Source organism: Triticum aestivum, chromosome 6D, assembly GCF_018294505.1.
Source record: "Triticum aestivum cultivar Chinese Spring chromosome 6D, IWGSC CS RefSeq v2.1, whole genome shotgun sequence".
NCBI lineage: Eukaryota > Viridiplantae > Streptophyta > Magnoliopsida > Poales > Poaceae > Triticum > Triticum aestivum.
In genome coordinates, this window is record NC_057811.1 from 87,158,774 (window position 1) to 87,173,063 (window position 14,290).

At 44.9% G+C, this 14,290-nt stretch overlaps 1 protein-coding gene across 1 annotated transcript; it reads right to left on the reverse strand.

Annotated features, from left to right (window-relative positions):
• Window positions 1–3,732: 3,732 nt before the first annotated feature.
• On the reverse strand, window positions 3,733–12,184 carry LOC123143751 (L-arabinokinase). Its single transcript, XM_044562724.1, has 28 exons — window positions 11,899–12,184; window positions 11,623–11,799; window positions 11,425–11,508; window positions 11,215–11,291; window positions 10,452–10,518; window positions 10,108–10,165; window positions 9,944–10,011; window positions 9,802–9,864; window positions 9,581–9,634; window positions 9,393–9,495; window positions 9,195–9,304; window positions 8,961–9,080; window positions 8,608–8,664; window positions 8,270–8,439; window positions 8,010–8,169; window positions 7,724–7,807; window positions 7,104–7,223; window positions 6,780–6,910; window positions 6,619–6,700; window positions 6,249–6,336; window positions 6,033–6,076; window positions 5,828–5,923; window positions 5,653–5,729; window positions 5,353–5,562; window positions 5,093–5,258; window positions 4,676–4,747; window positions 4,358–4,564; window positions 3,733–4,157 (listed from the first exon to the last, which is right to left on the reverse strand). Exons 1-28 carry the CDS (start codon window positions 12,010–12,012, stop codon window positions 4,047–4,049), a joined length of 2,970 nt encoding a protein of 989 aa, XP_044418659.1. The 5' UTR covers window positions 12,013–12,184; the 3' UTR covers window positions 3,733–4,046.
• Window positions 12,185–14,290: the final 2,106 nt, after the last annotated feature.

Sequence of the window (14,290 nt, forward strand, 5' to 3'; positions counted from 1 at the left end):
AATCGTTTCAGATTTGTACTGCCAACCTTTCCAAAATTCTCGACATTAAAAAACAGAAAGCTATATGTATTGCTTTTATGAAAATAGTTTAACAAGATCACGCAAATTCTTAAAATGCTTCCATAATATGCAAACTCCACATAGTATGACAAGGAAAACATATCCAAAGCCTCACGTTGAAGATTATGAAAAGTATTTTAAGTATACACTACTATGTATGAAGTCAAGGTGAGTACACCACTAGATCTTGGAACTAGATGTGGAAGGAAGAAAAGAACAGCGAAGATACGAAAAAAAAAATCTAGCATTGAAGAGGTAGCAACACTGCAACAGTGCAAGGATCACACTGGAGGCCAGAAGCTTAGATCCATCGTTCAACAAGTTCAACCCCCCATGGCGCTTCACGTCCAACCAAGTGCATGCATCTGACCAGAATATGTGCTGAGGTGACACTGGCACTGCACCTAATATGTTTCCATTGGGAGACATAACTTGTGGTTTGCATGGCATTATCTTCCTCCTTATCTCATGTTCTAATTATTAGAAGAAGAAAAACTATATATAGCCTGATTTAAAGCCTGGCAGGCTCTAGTTGGTGGTTTGGAAGGTTTTCTTGAGATGGACAGTGCATGGGTAGGCTGGCCCAGGGCCAATCAAAACACATGGCCCAGCCAATCGCCACAGCCTCAGCCCCCAAAGGCACAACAACAAACAGTGCATCTGCACAGGAGCAGAGTGGGCCTGCTCGCTCTTTCTCCTTGATGAAGTTTCTGGGTCAGTTTGGACCCACCGAAAGAGAAATTCAATCGAAAACTTTTGTCCTCCGAAAGGGATATCCAATCAGGAGGTTGTTCGGAGCATTTTTGCCAGAGCGCCGGAGCAGAAATCGACGGCGATGTATGGATAGATAGATACTGCCGACACACAAAAATAGACGAGGTTGCTGTGCCTGGAAGTTGCATATTCATATGAAAAGCAGCGACGGTCAAAGTTGCGTGTGCGTGTTCGAAAACACGTCGTCCATGTCGATGTCCAAAATGTCGCATTTCTGAAACAGAAACGGCGGCATCTTCTGTCAGACACTCTCGCCGTCAATTTCCGCAAACAGCAATTTCTTACATCGGGGCTCTGCTAGGTGATCGTTCCAGGTCGGCAGATCACTCGCTCAACCCTGTTCATGATCAGGCTATTACCACCTCTTCATGTTCAGATCTCTCCCGGGTCGCCAACTTGCCAGCTGAAACAGAGCCCCTTGCTCTTGCCGGTAAACCATCTGATGACTGATGGTGTGCTTGAGAACCAAGCTATTGTCACCGCAACTGCAAGGAGCCGGGGGGACTGGCCCTTGATGGCTGCATCGGAATAGTCGAAGTCGGTAGATAGCCCGTGGCCATCACAAATGGCTGGCTGATCCAGAGAGTACCAGCATTCAACAATCTGTGACCAAATGCACTGTTGCGCTAACATGCAACCAATCTGTGACCAAAGATGGCAGTCAGTCAGATTCTGCCTTCAGATCAGACGCATTACGCAACCAGGCGTGGCGTGGCAAATTCAACAATGTTCTTCAAGTATATAGGCTAAACCAATACATGCTTACACACAGAAATCAATGCGGCTTCATAAAGACAAGAACTATCCAAGACTGTCTTGGATGGGCCTTCGAATACATCCATCAGTGCAAAACTTCAGGGAACGAAATTTTGAAAAAGCATTTGATACAATGGCACACCCGTTCATTCTGAATATGTTAGAAGCGAAAGGGTTTGATAGTAGATGGCTGGGTTGGATCAAAGCAATTCTTTCGCCTGGAACTTCTTCGGTCCTTCTGAATGGAATACCGGGCAAAGAATTTAAGTGTAAAAGCAGAGTGCGCTAGGGCGACCCTCTCTCACCGTTGCTCTTTGTCCTCGCGGCGGATGTTCTTCAGTCTATGATCAACAGAGCTTGGCGGGAGGGGCTCATTCACTTACCAATCAACCAACCTGAATCTGAGGACTACCCGGTAATACAGTACGCCGATGACACGATCTTGATTTTACCAGCTGATATCGAAGTAATGAGGATCATCAAAGGCCTCCTGGATTCTTATGCTAGGGCCACCGGACTAAAGATAAATTACAACAAGTCCCAGATGATGCCAATCAACATGACAAATGAAAAAACTTCAGAACTGGCGGCTGCAATGGGCTGTCAGATTGGAACCATGCGGTTCACCTATTTAGGTATGCCGCTCGGTACAACCAAACCTACTGTCAGGGATCTAAAACCGTTAGTAGACAATGTGGAAAGAAGACTGTCAAGCAGGACCATATGGATGTCTTATGGTGGCAGAGTAGAATACATAAATTCAGCACTATCATCTCTGCTTGCATTTGCGATGTGTGCCCTAAAGATGCCTGACAAGCTATTTGATCTCTGTGATCGAGCAAGGCGCAACTGCCTGTGGAGAAAGGTGATCGACAGAGATGCCCGTACCCACTCACTTGCAGCATGGCATCTTGTTTGCAAACCAAAAAAGAAAGGGGGACTTGGCATCTTGAACCTGAAAATTCAAAACCATGCTTTACTTCTGAAATATATTCACAAGTTTATACATAAAGAGGATGTTCCATGGGTGATGTTGGTTTATACCTATAAATACTACGATTACACACCGCCACATGCAAAACCTAGGTGCGGTTCCTTCTGGTGGCGTGGCATCTTCTCTCTAATGGACATCTACAGAGGGGTAACAAGCTGCATCCCTGGCGCAGGGGACACCATACTCCTCTGGAAGGATCTCTGGGATCAATCTGGGGTTTTGCAACAAACACATGGTCGGCTGTTCTCCTTTGCTAGGGAGGAGGATATTTCACTAGCCCAATTCTTGGCTGCACCTGAGCCTGAACAGAACTTTCACCTTCCTTTGTCAATTCAGGCCAGAGAGGAGTTCGATGATCTAAACGAAAGGTTGAGCCATATAACTATTGATCACCTCAAGAATGATGATTGGATTCTCTGCTGGGGTGATGCAAATTTCAAGTCCCACGAAATTTATAGATTCTGCTTCAGGAACTTGACCCTTCCAACACACATACCTGCCATTTGGAAAACTAGGTGCATGATGAAACACAAGGTTTTTGCTTGGTTAATGTTTATGGATAGGATCAACACAAGAGATCTGCTATGTAGAAGGCACTTTAATATTGGTGATGAGCTATCATGTATGTTGTGCAATGCACAACCATTTGAGACCAACATTCACTTGTTCTTTAATATTGGTGAATTCAGCATTACATGTTGGAACACTCTGAATATTCAGTGAGACACCACCTTGGAGGCCCAGGAAATGCTAAAACTTTCTGCATCTACCTGGAATCAAGCACTGTCAAACGAAGTGGTGATGTTGGCTGTTTGGAACATGTGGAAACAGAGGAACAGTTGTTATTTTGAAAAAATCATACCATCTGTGCGTAGCTGGAAAAGAGGGGTCATTTCTGATCTGGAGATCCTGAAGTTTAGGGCTAGACCCGAGACAACTGGACTGGTAGAATCCTTAATCACAACACTTCAGAACTAGTGCAGGCATATTGTACGCTAGTCCCTTCTTAGTCTCCTTTTAGTTGTATTTTCCTCTCCCACCTCTTTAGAGGCCATGTAATTATACTGTACATATTTCTTTTATTCTATATAAAAAAATAACAGCGGGAGCCTCTCCTGCTGTTTTCATGCTCAGAAAAAAAAAATACATGCTTGCAATTTTGGCATTTTTATTCGGCAATATCTGCGCGTAGCCATGGGCAGAACAACCTACAAAGTTCCAGGACCAATCACATGCTCGTATTTAATTTGCCTAGTGACAAACTGGATTTGATCAGAAGCATCCTTTACAGATTCAACAGCGGCACTTGCTCTGCAAGTTTGCACCGGATTGTTGACATTATTGTATACCACTACTACACTATTATGTTTAATCTACTTGTGGGACGAAGTGCCATGTTGTTCGATATGAACAACTTCTATCGATGTTCTTGTCTTGACAAATGTTGGAAGTCAGGCGGTTGTTACGCCGATCGCCATCGGATCTTCAGGTATCCGAATTTGCCAGCACCGGGAGACGAACCCTCAAAGACAATTGGTAGGTAACCGGTGGCTGCTTTGTATCTTTTCTGGATCTGAAAGGGTGCAACAAGTAAGAGTTAGTATTCATGGATACTATGGTGAATTGTGATTCTCCTTTGGGGAAGGATTCAAGATTTATCTATCTTTTGGGATCAGAAATCAGGGGAGAGTTAGTAGTATGGTTGTAATTGACGTGCTTACAAATAGAGAATTCGGGGTGTTCACTAATACAAATAAATACATGGACAATTACCTCGAAAATCTCTTCACTACTTTTCAGGCTATTTTTCCCAATAACACAAACTGAACCACCAGAACCTCCACCAGTGATCTTTGCACCAAATAGACTCGGGCCTTCATGTTGCGAGGTGGTCTTCCTGTGCTGGATTTCTTGTACTAGATTCACCAGCCTGTCAGTCCCATCAGAACCAAGCCCACAAGCATTGTAGCTGTAATGGCACTGCCATCAAGGAGAAAACAAGAGGGTCAACAGTATGCCACAATTTCTGAATTTAAAATAATACAGAAGCACATAGATTGATAACCAAGTGTCAGAGCGCATGAAATTTACCTGATACATAAGTTCTCCAAGGGCTGAAAGTTGCTCATCTGTTTTGGCTGCTGTTAACAATGCTTTGAAGGCCTACATAGCAGATAATATATGTTTTTTAAAGAAAATCTTCAAGCTGTTTGTGAAAGCATGATATAATCGCAGGTTTTATCTAAGCTTCTTTTGACGATATCTAGCTTAAGATAAAACCAAATGCCTCTCTGTGTGCAGCTTGTATGGGAAAACAAGCTTTTTAAATGCTTTTGAGCTCAGAGCTCTAAAATAATTGGTAAGATATACTTCCTCTGTCTCATATTAGCTGTCGCTGAAATTGATAAACACATGAAAATGGAAGAAAACGAAAAAGAAAAAATCCTGCAAGTTTTCATCAACAACTATTATGCGGAAGAATTGGCAATAAGGTTCAAGATACTAAACCTCAACACGGAAGTTCTCATATATGGGATGTCTAGTAGGAGCCTTCACACTGTAAGATCTTTTTGGGTCAATAACTGTTACTGCATCGTTGTGATCTCCATATTTCTCCATAAATTCATCCCCAGTAATGAACTCAGGAATATCTCTTGCATAGGCAGCTTCATATCTGTTGTAGAAGAATTAGCATGTGAATCTACGCAACAAGGAAAACGCAATGCAGAATCACAAGTCTTCGCCAATTTTAGTAAGGTAAAGCAGACCTATGAGGTGGTAGGTTGCATAAATACTGCAGTGAAGCTTCAGATTTCAGAAGATCCACACCATATTTTTCATATTCTTCAGAAGCGTCGCACGATTGCGTAGGAGTAGACGGAAAGGATTGAGAAATTAGGTCAGATGCAGCACACTTAATCAACTTGCGTCCCATATATGTGCCTACCCTCACAGACCCGTAATCAGTCCCACCAACACTACACAAGACAAAAGAGAGTGCAATTAGCTTCAGTTCAGTACTGAAAGCAGCTCAGGAGTACACTAGGCACAATCAGGACAAGATCTACCTATGTCGTATCCCAGAGTCGAGACCCCAAAATCGTATATGAGTTGGAATGCTGACCAATTCTTTCACTTCAGCAGGCTGCACGGAAGTTGACAAAATAAATACAAAGATCACAGAGCTGGACTGGATTAATGATTGTATCAACCAGCTATTGGAACACGATAACCCTCACTAACCTGGCAAACCATAGCCAGAAGTTTGTTGGCTTCTCCGCAAGCAGATGTCATTTGGTCCATTACACCACAAGGAGCTCCAACAATGTGATTCTCAACCTGCATAATTGTTCACCAATGGATGAATAACTTGAACAGAAGATGAAGTGATGATTGCAACACAGTTTGAACCCATCAAGGGGTAACTTTATCTTTATAAATACCGTACCTTTTGACAGAGTATAGCAAGATCCCTTGGAGCAATATTTAAACCTACAGCAAAGAAAAACACATGGGTTAATGCCATTTAGCATGTTCAGTTAAGTTGAATGTGCACCAGTAGCTGGAGACAAAGTAGGGAGTTCAAATAATGTGAACTAAAACAAGAATCATTCTATAAGATTTTTCTACAAGCAACATGTATCGCTGTAATCAATGTACTAACCATAGACTGCGGCAATAGCAGACATTGTAGCAACCTCCACTGATGCAGAAGATGAGACACCTTTGCCTTCAGGAACAGAAGAAGAAACCTGATAATCCAAACAAGAATATCAAAAGGTGGGCATACGAGCAGTCCATTTACAATTACGTATGACAGAAGAAAACTCGATCAATTAAAGTATTGTTTGGAAATAAATGTGAAACAAGATATCTGATAGCTAATTAACATTTAACACACAACGTCCTTTGCTGATGAATTCTTAAAGCACACCTCCCCAATTTGAGCAAGGTGGGAAATAGATGGAACTGTTACATATTTTAAACCGTGACAAGAGTTTCGATGAAACTTAGCAGAAAGGGTCTATACCCACCAAAATGCTCATGCTGTCTGTGAATTGAACACCTAGTTCAGTCATCAACACAAGAACTGTTCCAGCAACATAGGCAGCCCATCTGAGATAGAACAATTCTGTCAATAAGAACGCACATGCCATGTTATCACTTAGAGAGGAAAGATAAGCATTTTTCTTACTTTTGAGATGGGTCCTGGGAGAAATATTCTTTGGCCTTTTCATATGATATTGGTTTGTCACCATCCATAAAATCAGACAGGTCCATATCGAATGTTGGTGCGCGGTTACTCAATTCAGAGCCAAATGATACCTGCACAAACATCCAGTTGTCCAAAATGAGCATACTACACATTCAATTTAACATGTCGCATCTACTCTGGCTGATGAATTAGTTATCCAGTGGACAATGCAAGAAATGAAAGGTGAAAAAAAAACCCTGTATGAACCCATGATTATGTGCAAGAGAAGAAGATAAAGAAGCTTGGAGATTTAATTATACATACAATTTGCAAAATCGGCACTGCTCCATTTGCTAGCTGCCTAGCCTGAGTATGCTTCCATAGCTTCTGCTTGATAGGATCGCTTCTCTGAATAGCAACATGACAGGCCTCTCGAATGGGCATCTGGTAATTGGACAACCACAACGTCAATTAGACATGCCAAAAAATTAACACCCTTCCATTTTACTGAAGTAAACTGAATGGACCAATTCCCTAAGGTGGTATTTGTAAAGAAAAGTAGAATGCTGATAAATATCAAGATAGATAATCAATCCCTGCTATATCCCATTCATTCTGGAGGAGAAGGACAGAGCCTCAAAATGTTTCCAAACACCTATATTATAAATACTAACAGCCCACTAAACTAATCACCATCTAATAAAAAAAATCAATCACTATGTCAGGCGTGTGCATTTGGAGATAGTACATGTAAGCACATCCTGACACAATGCACACAGGAGTCCAGGATAAACCCTATGATGACGCGAGACATAGGTGGAGAAACAAATTAAAACAAAGTAAACACACAATGGAAGAATCTGTAAATACTGAAAATTGAGTTTACTATTTTCATAGAATTGACATGCAAGCATAGCACAAGAACAAAACTATTTCAGAATTACCTGCAGTACAAGACTTCCTGAATAATCTGCAATGCCACCCATGACATCCAATCGTCCAGGTGCCCTTGCAACATATATATCCTCCTGCAACAGAACAAATCACTAATTAACACTGCATACGAATCTCATTTGACAAATATTTTCAAGTATCAAGAAAATGAAGGGTGCGTCATCAGACATGGTTGTAACTTTTGCATTATCTAGTCTAGTATAGGGAAAAGAAGCAGAACCTGGGACAGGTTACATAATTCACTATTCAGGGACTGGAAAAGGCAGAACTGCATACCTCCAAGTCAAAGAGTACAGAAGCAGCAGTCCTTTCTCGGGATTGCTTCTCAGGGATCCTCGGATCGTTTCCAACAAGCCCAGATAAACTTGTCAGGAAAGCCATAGTATCGGTTAATCCTTGCATATCTCCATGGAGAATCTCGAAGTCCTCAAAAGATCTGACAAAAGGTAAAGATATATAAATGGGAACATAACATCATACACTCTTGGAGAATCGGCAAATGATATGAAGGAAAAAGAAAGGAAATGTGAACTTACGATCCTGCACTTCCATTAATCCGACGAGACGCGGGTGCTACTGCTGGGCGAACACCGATTTCTTTCTCGGAGAGAGAATACCATTCAGGAATTCCTACATCTCTCCCCGGAGCCCTCTGTAGTTGGTATCCTAGCACTATGGCATCACGTAATCGTCTTGCCCCGCTCAACTATAATTGTACAATCAATCAAGTTTATTAAATAAGGGCAAAAGATGTGAAATTTGTTAACAAAAGTTTATAGTTTAAAATTTCCAAATCAGCAAAAATCAAGGTACAACAGAAGGTGAAATAAGCCCAATGATCATAGTCAGCATTATTATATGTACAGTCACTCACCTTGCCAGAAATATACTTCTTCCCGACAGCAGTGTCCTGGAGGATATGTGCAGCCACCTGAACGAAGAAATAAAAGCTTAGAATGCATAAAAGGGTTTGCAATGCAATCTAATAAGTGGCCTGGACTGCATAAACGTTATATCTTGTTCTAAGGAAAACAGGAAATGGGATATTAAGTTGCTGCCTCCTGATTTTTTGGAAGAACTGATTCTGCAAGCTATTTAAATGCTTCTTATATTTAAAACCAAATTGTCCCTGGTTGTTCTGTGGAAATATAATCATCAACATGATTTATAATTGAGTTGGCAAATAACATTCACAAATATTGCACCTGGGAGCGGAAAGTAAATTACCTCGCCACCATTTATTGGACGATCATAGCAGGGCTTAAGTGTTAAAGCACGTAGCAGATAAGGTTTCCAATGTCCAGTAAGTAAATCCCTCCGTATCATCTCAATGCCACATTGATAATGCTGTTTTTTAAGGGACAAAAGAGCATACAAGACAGCGTGTCATGGTACCTGAATGACAGTCTTATATAGCCTGAAATACCATTTATGTAAGGTGATGCTCAGAGATGTTTTAACCTCAAGCATATTCCGCAGAAAAGGCTCTTCATTGAAATAATCTCTACGAACAAATACAAATGGCAGCTTGTACGCCAAAGCCTCACTCACGGTACCATATCCAATTTTCCCTACATGAGAGAGCCACAATTGTTATGTGTCGGGCAAGAAAAGGAACAACAGAGAAAATAACACCAATGTTTATAACATTGTGTTTACCAAGCATGCAGTCAGATGCTGCCATTAAATCAGGTGTGTACGCATCCTTTGCGAGCTTGACATAATTTGGAGGAAGCTCTTGAGTATCAGATGCACCACATACCTGTCAGAAAATAGCATAATTTTAGTCAGAAAGGTTGGCAAGGCACTGAAAGGAAATATATAAATTGTCGTCAAACAAACTGTACCAAACAAAGCCAACCATCAGGCAACCACTCTTTCTTCAATTTCCATCCTGCCGGCTGGAGAATAGAGTAGTATCATCATAATGACATTAATATTGAACTAGTATAAAAAACAAAGATCAAAATTTAACAGATATGTGTGATTAGCTGTCATCAGTTAATTTATTAAAATGAAGTAAAGCATCCACGTATAAGAAAAAAGTCCTGCTTAGTTAATGGCCCACCTGTCCTCCAAAGTTGAAAATGACCACCTTAACATCCTCTGCAATCCCTAGTTCCTTTCTCACCTGATATATGAAAATTGTAGAAGTTAGACACAAATAATATGGATTATAGAGTAACATTCTCAAGCAGAATCATACATACCTCGGATCGAGATTTGTGTAATCTTCTCACCACAAGAGGCACATCAATAACATCACGGAAAGCAGGCACTGTAGAAGATAAAATCAATCACTTCTTATTCATGAGAAGTGCAAGTCAATATTTAAGATCTTTGGAAATATCATCACTCAGACAGGGGGACATACTAGGGCAGTATCCAGGGAGTCGTAGTAAGAACTCACAATGTGAGTAATCCTCTGCTATCTACAGTTATTGTCAACAGGTGTACATGGTTATTAAACAAACGTAATAAATCGCAGCTTGCATATGTACACTGTGAATGGCCAATATTAAGGAAAAATACAGATGTCGATTTCAGCTCTGGAAGGAGGATGCTTTTAAAACTTAGTGCCACCCAACTAATTAACACTGCATTTAATAACAAACCAGCATATATACAAGATTTATCCTAAAGGTAGAAAACTTTTAAACTTGAATTTAGCATGCCAGCAAGTGCTACAATAAGGAACTAAGTCTGCAAGCAAGGCACCTGCCACACAATTGAGCGATGATGATTTCCAGCTGCTACAACGTACTCTGCATAAATGAAGTCCCAACTGCAAATTGAAGATAAAGATCAGGGCATTTCTGTATGGAAACCCAAATAAGATGACTATGAAAAAATTATAAAAACAATTATTTGCATACTGCCTGTCAGTTCCAGATAAAAGCTACTCCCTCCGTTAACAAATATTACATCTGTCCCAGGATGTATCTAGTCACGTTTTAGTGTTAGATACATTCGTATCTAGACAAAATTGAAGACAAGAATTTTGGGACGGAGGGAGTACTTCAATATGGAGTACATACGGACTGAAATAAGTGAACAAACACACTAAAACGTGTCTATATACATCCGATTCAGAAAAAAGTTAAAACATCTTATATTTGTGAACGGAGGGAGTAATTGAATTATAAGGTATTGTTTTTTTATAACTATATGGATATGGTATTGTTAGCATTACACAGAGCTGCAGAATTTTGTGGCTTAAATATAGCAGATAACAATTTATGCACAGACCATAAAGAAGTTACACAAAATACATCAGTATGTATGTGCCATGCCATCAAGATGTTAGCAGCAGAAAATAGACATAAATTAGTTGAGTTGACTACAGTTACAGTATAAGTAAGTAAACACTGTTTCCCTAAAATACTTAGGGTACAACCTACATGACAACTGGCTCGGTCGTTTTGTACAGCCTCATGGTATTTGCAACACTTGGAACGAAGCAAGCAGAGGAACAACTCACCTGAAATTCGTGACACACACGGAGCGAATGCCAGCGTCTGCAGCCGCCCTGCACGCCACCGGGACAACATCCGAAACCTGCCCATGGTCAACAGACAACATAGCTCTGAATTCAGATGCTGCATGCCAAGCGTTCATGGAGATTTCAGATATCACATAACAGTACAAATCAACTGGCAGGAGTCGCCAGAGGAGAAAAAAATTTAAGTACCACTAAGTCAGCCTTGATTGAGTGGAGCCACTCCACTTCAGTCCTGAGTATCGCCTCGCGGGGCACCACGGCCGTCTGATGGTACTGCATTCCGCGGCCACCGTACGATCAGTCAATCAACCACAAGGCGGGGCGGGGTTAGTAATAAAGAGAAACGACACGGCCAGTCGGGTCGGGGTTTGGGGTTGGGATTGGGACCTTCTCGAGGGAGGCGAGGCGGTCGACGGTGAGCGCGTCGGCCTGCACGGCGCCGCAGTCGAGCAGGACCCTGCGGATGTGGAGGCTGGGGGAGTCGATCTCGGTGGTGAAGACGAACTCCGGCGCGGCGGTGACCACGTGCACGTCGTGCCCCGCGCCGATCAGGTGCCTCACCACCTGCGCGCGAATCGAACGGATTAAATCATAAAAATCCCAGGTCAGGGGACGGCGCGCGCGTCATCGGTCACCCCCGACCGAGAGGAAACAGAGGCGTACCTCGAGGGCGCGGGTGGCGTGGCCGAAGCCGTGGCCGGTGATGTAGTAGGCGAAGACGAGGCGCTGCTGCGTCGGCGGCGGCGCCTCCTCCGCGCCGCTTCCCCGGGCCACCATCCTCCGCGCCGCGGCCGCGCGCGATCGATACTACTCTCTGCTGCTCCGGGCGGTGACTGCGGTGGTGTCACTGTGTTGGCGTGTACTGCTGGGAGACTGGGTCGGCTGATCGGGCCTTCTTATAGTAAGTCGTGGGGCTATCTCATCCTCCTCCCGCGGGACGGGGGGGAGTGAGCGAGAGTCCGGGGCGTGGACGTTTGGTTCTATCCGAGTCCCGCGGCCCGTCCCCTTTTGGTGCCCGGTTTGTTGTGCCGCTATCGCTTATCCTCTTCCGGCGATTTGGGTGACGGACTCGTCCGTGTCACGGGCACGCAACGCTGCACTGTGAAGTCGATCTCAGTTTTGATTTCAGCCATGATGGGAGTGACGTGGAGAGTAGGATAGGGTAGGGGTTTATCTGCGGCAATGATTCCCGTATATCCCTCCCATTATCACCCAACGGACACTTGTGTATTCGTCGATCGTAATAAAAGAAAGGAAATCGAAATGGTACCGGGGATTCACTGATTCAGGCACGGCTGAGACTCCGTTAATTAAGATCGTCGTCTTTGGCTCGCTTCAGTTTTTATAGTCGTCGCTAGGTACTACGAATTTAGATGTAATTTTTATTATTTCTATGCTCGTTCTATTGTCATGATTGGAGATGGATAAGTCGGAAGTTTTCTTGCAAAAAATTAAAATTAAAATTGGTGGGCTAGGCCCTGGAATATATAGTAAACCTGGTTCATGCCACTAAGTCTTTCATCTTCTTCCTCCTTCTCCTTGCGCTGAATCGCTTGGTCAAAAGACAAACATGTCGCCCAAGACTTTTTTTCTCGAAATAGGCTTTCGCCCTCCTTTATAAATAAAGGCACAAACGGCCGAACGATACATGGTGGTGAGGAAACCCTCATACAAGCAGGTCGGAATGAAAGAAACAAGGCCCAGGGTGAGTGGCACAAGTGCAACTAAACCCAACGCCAAACATGAAGAACAGGAGAGGCCACCCCTAACACACTACAACCAAGACAACTGAAGAGGATCGAAGCCGCGCCGCCAAGAGAAACCACCGTGTCACGAGGATCCGAACACCGAGCCATCTCTGGAGAGGGCTGACTCATCGTCAAGCCGGCCCCCTCGCTCCGGGCCGTGGAGCGCCGCTCCTGCCAAGAGACGGCAAGGACCGAGAACGGAGACCACGTGGACACGTCTAAATGATAGACGGTCATCGACGCCACCCCTCGCCAGAGGCAAAGATGCACTATGCCAGCGGGAAGGCAAACCCGACGCCATAAGCCATCTGCAACCGAGAAGAACCGAGGGTCCACCGACGACGCCCTCAAGAGGGGATGACACCGAGCGCCACCGTCGTCGAGTCCAAGAGGGGACCCATACCAACACCCCCAGGAGGGAAGCGACACCCGTAGGTGCCGTCGTTGCCGGCGCCGGAGCGCAGAGCTTTCGCTCGGACCCACACAAGTGCCACCAGCGGACTCACGGTTGCCGACCCACCCCAAGAAGGGAAGTCGCGGCCAATCGCGCCAGGCCTCCAGATCCAGACCAAGGGATCACCATTGCCGAAGCTACGACAACTCCAAGGCCACCCGCCACCCCTCCCCTTGCTACCCGCATAGCCAAGAGAAGGTGCCACCACCGCTGCCACGCTGCCCGCCGCCGAGCCACCCGTGCAGCCTCACCATCCAGGGCCGCCGCCCCGGCATCCAAGGTGAACCCACCACAACCAACGTGCAGCATAACGACCTAGGACAGGCATCCGGACACGGACGACGTTATAGCGGAACCACCGTTGGTCAGGACCAGGCATCCCCGATGCCGATCCACACGCAGGGAGCTCCACTTCGGTCGGGGGCGCGGATCACCGGGCCAGCCAGCATCGTCGCCGGGGCGGCCCAAACAGACGGGCCACCGGAGCGGTGGGCCTCCATGGGCCGGATCTGGTCCAGCCCTCGAGGCCCTCCACCACCTAACCCTAGATCCACCACACCACCAGCCGCCGAGTACCCCACACGCCACTACAGCCGCTGCCGGCCATGGCCTGGCTCAAAGCCCCCAGCAGCATGCCAGGGGGAAGGACGCCTCGCGTCACCCGAAGAAGCCATGACGCCGGAGCGCCGGGGCCTCCAGCACGAGCACGCCAGGGCGTGACCCGCCGCCGCCGCCACAAGCAACCGCCCGCAGCCCGACGTCGCCCATCGCGCCCAGCCCCGCCGCCGCGCGCCACCCCGCACGCACGCCGGGGCGCCACCATCCATCTGCGAGCTCCGCTTGCGCCAGATCC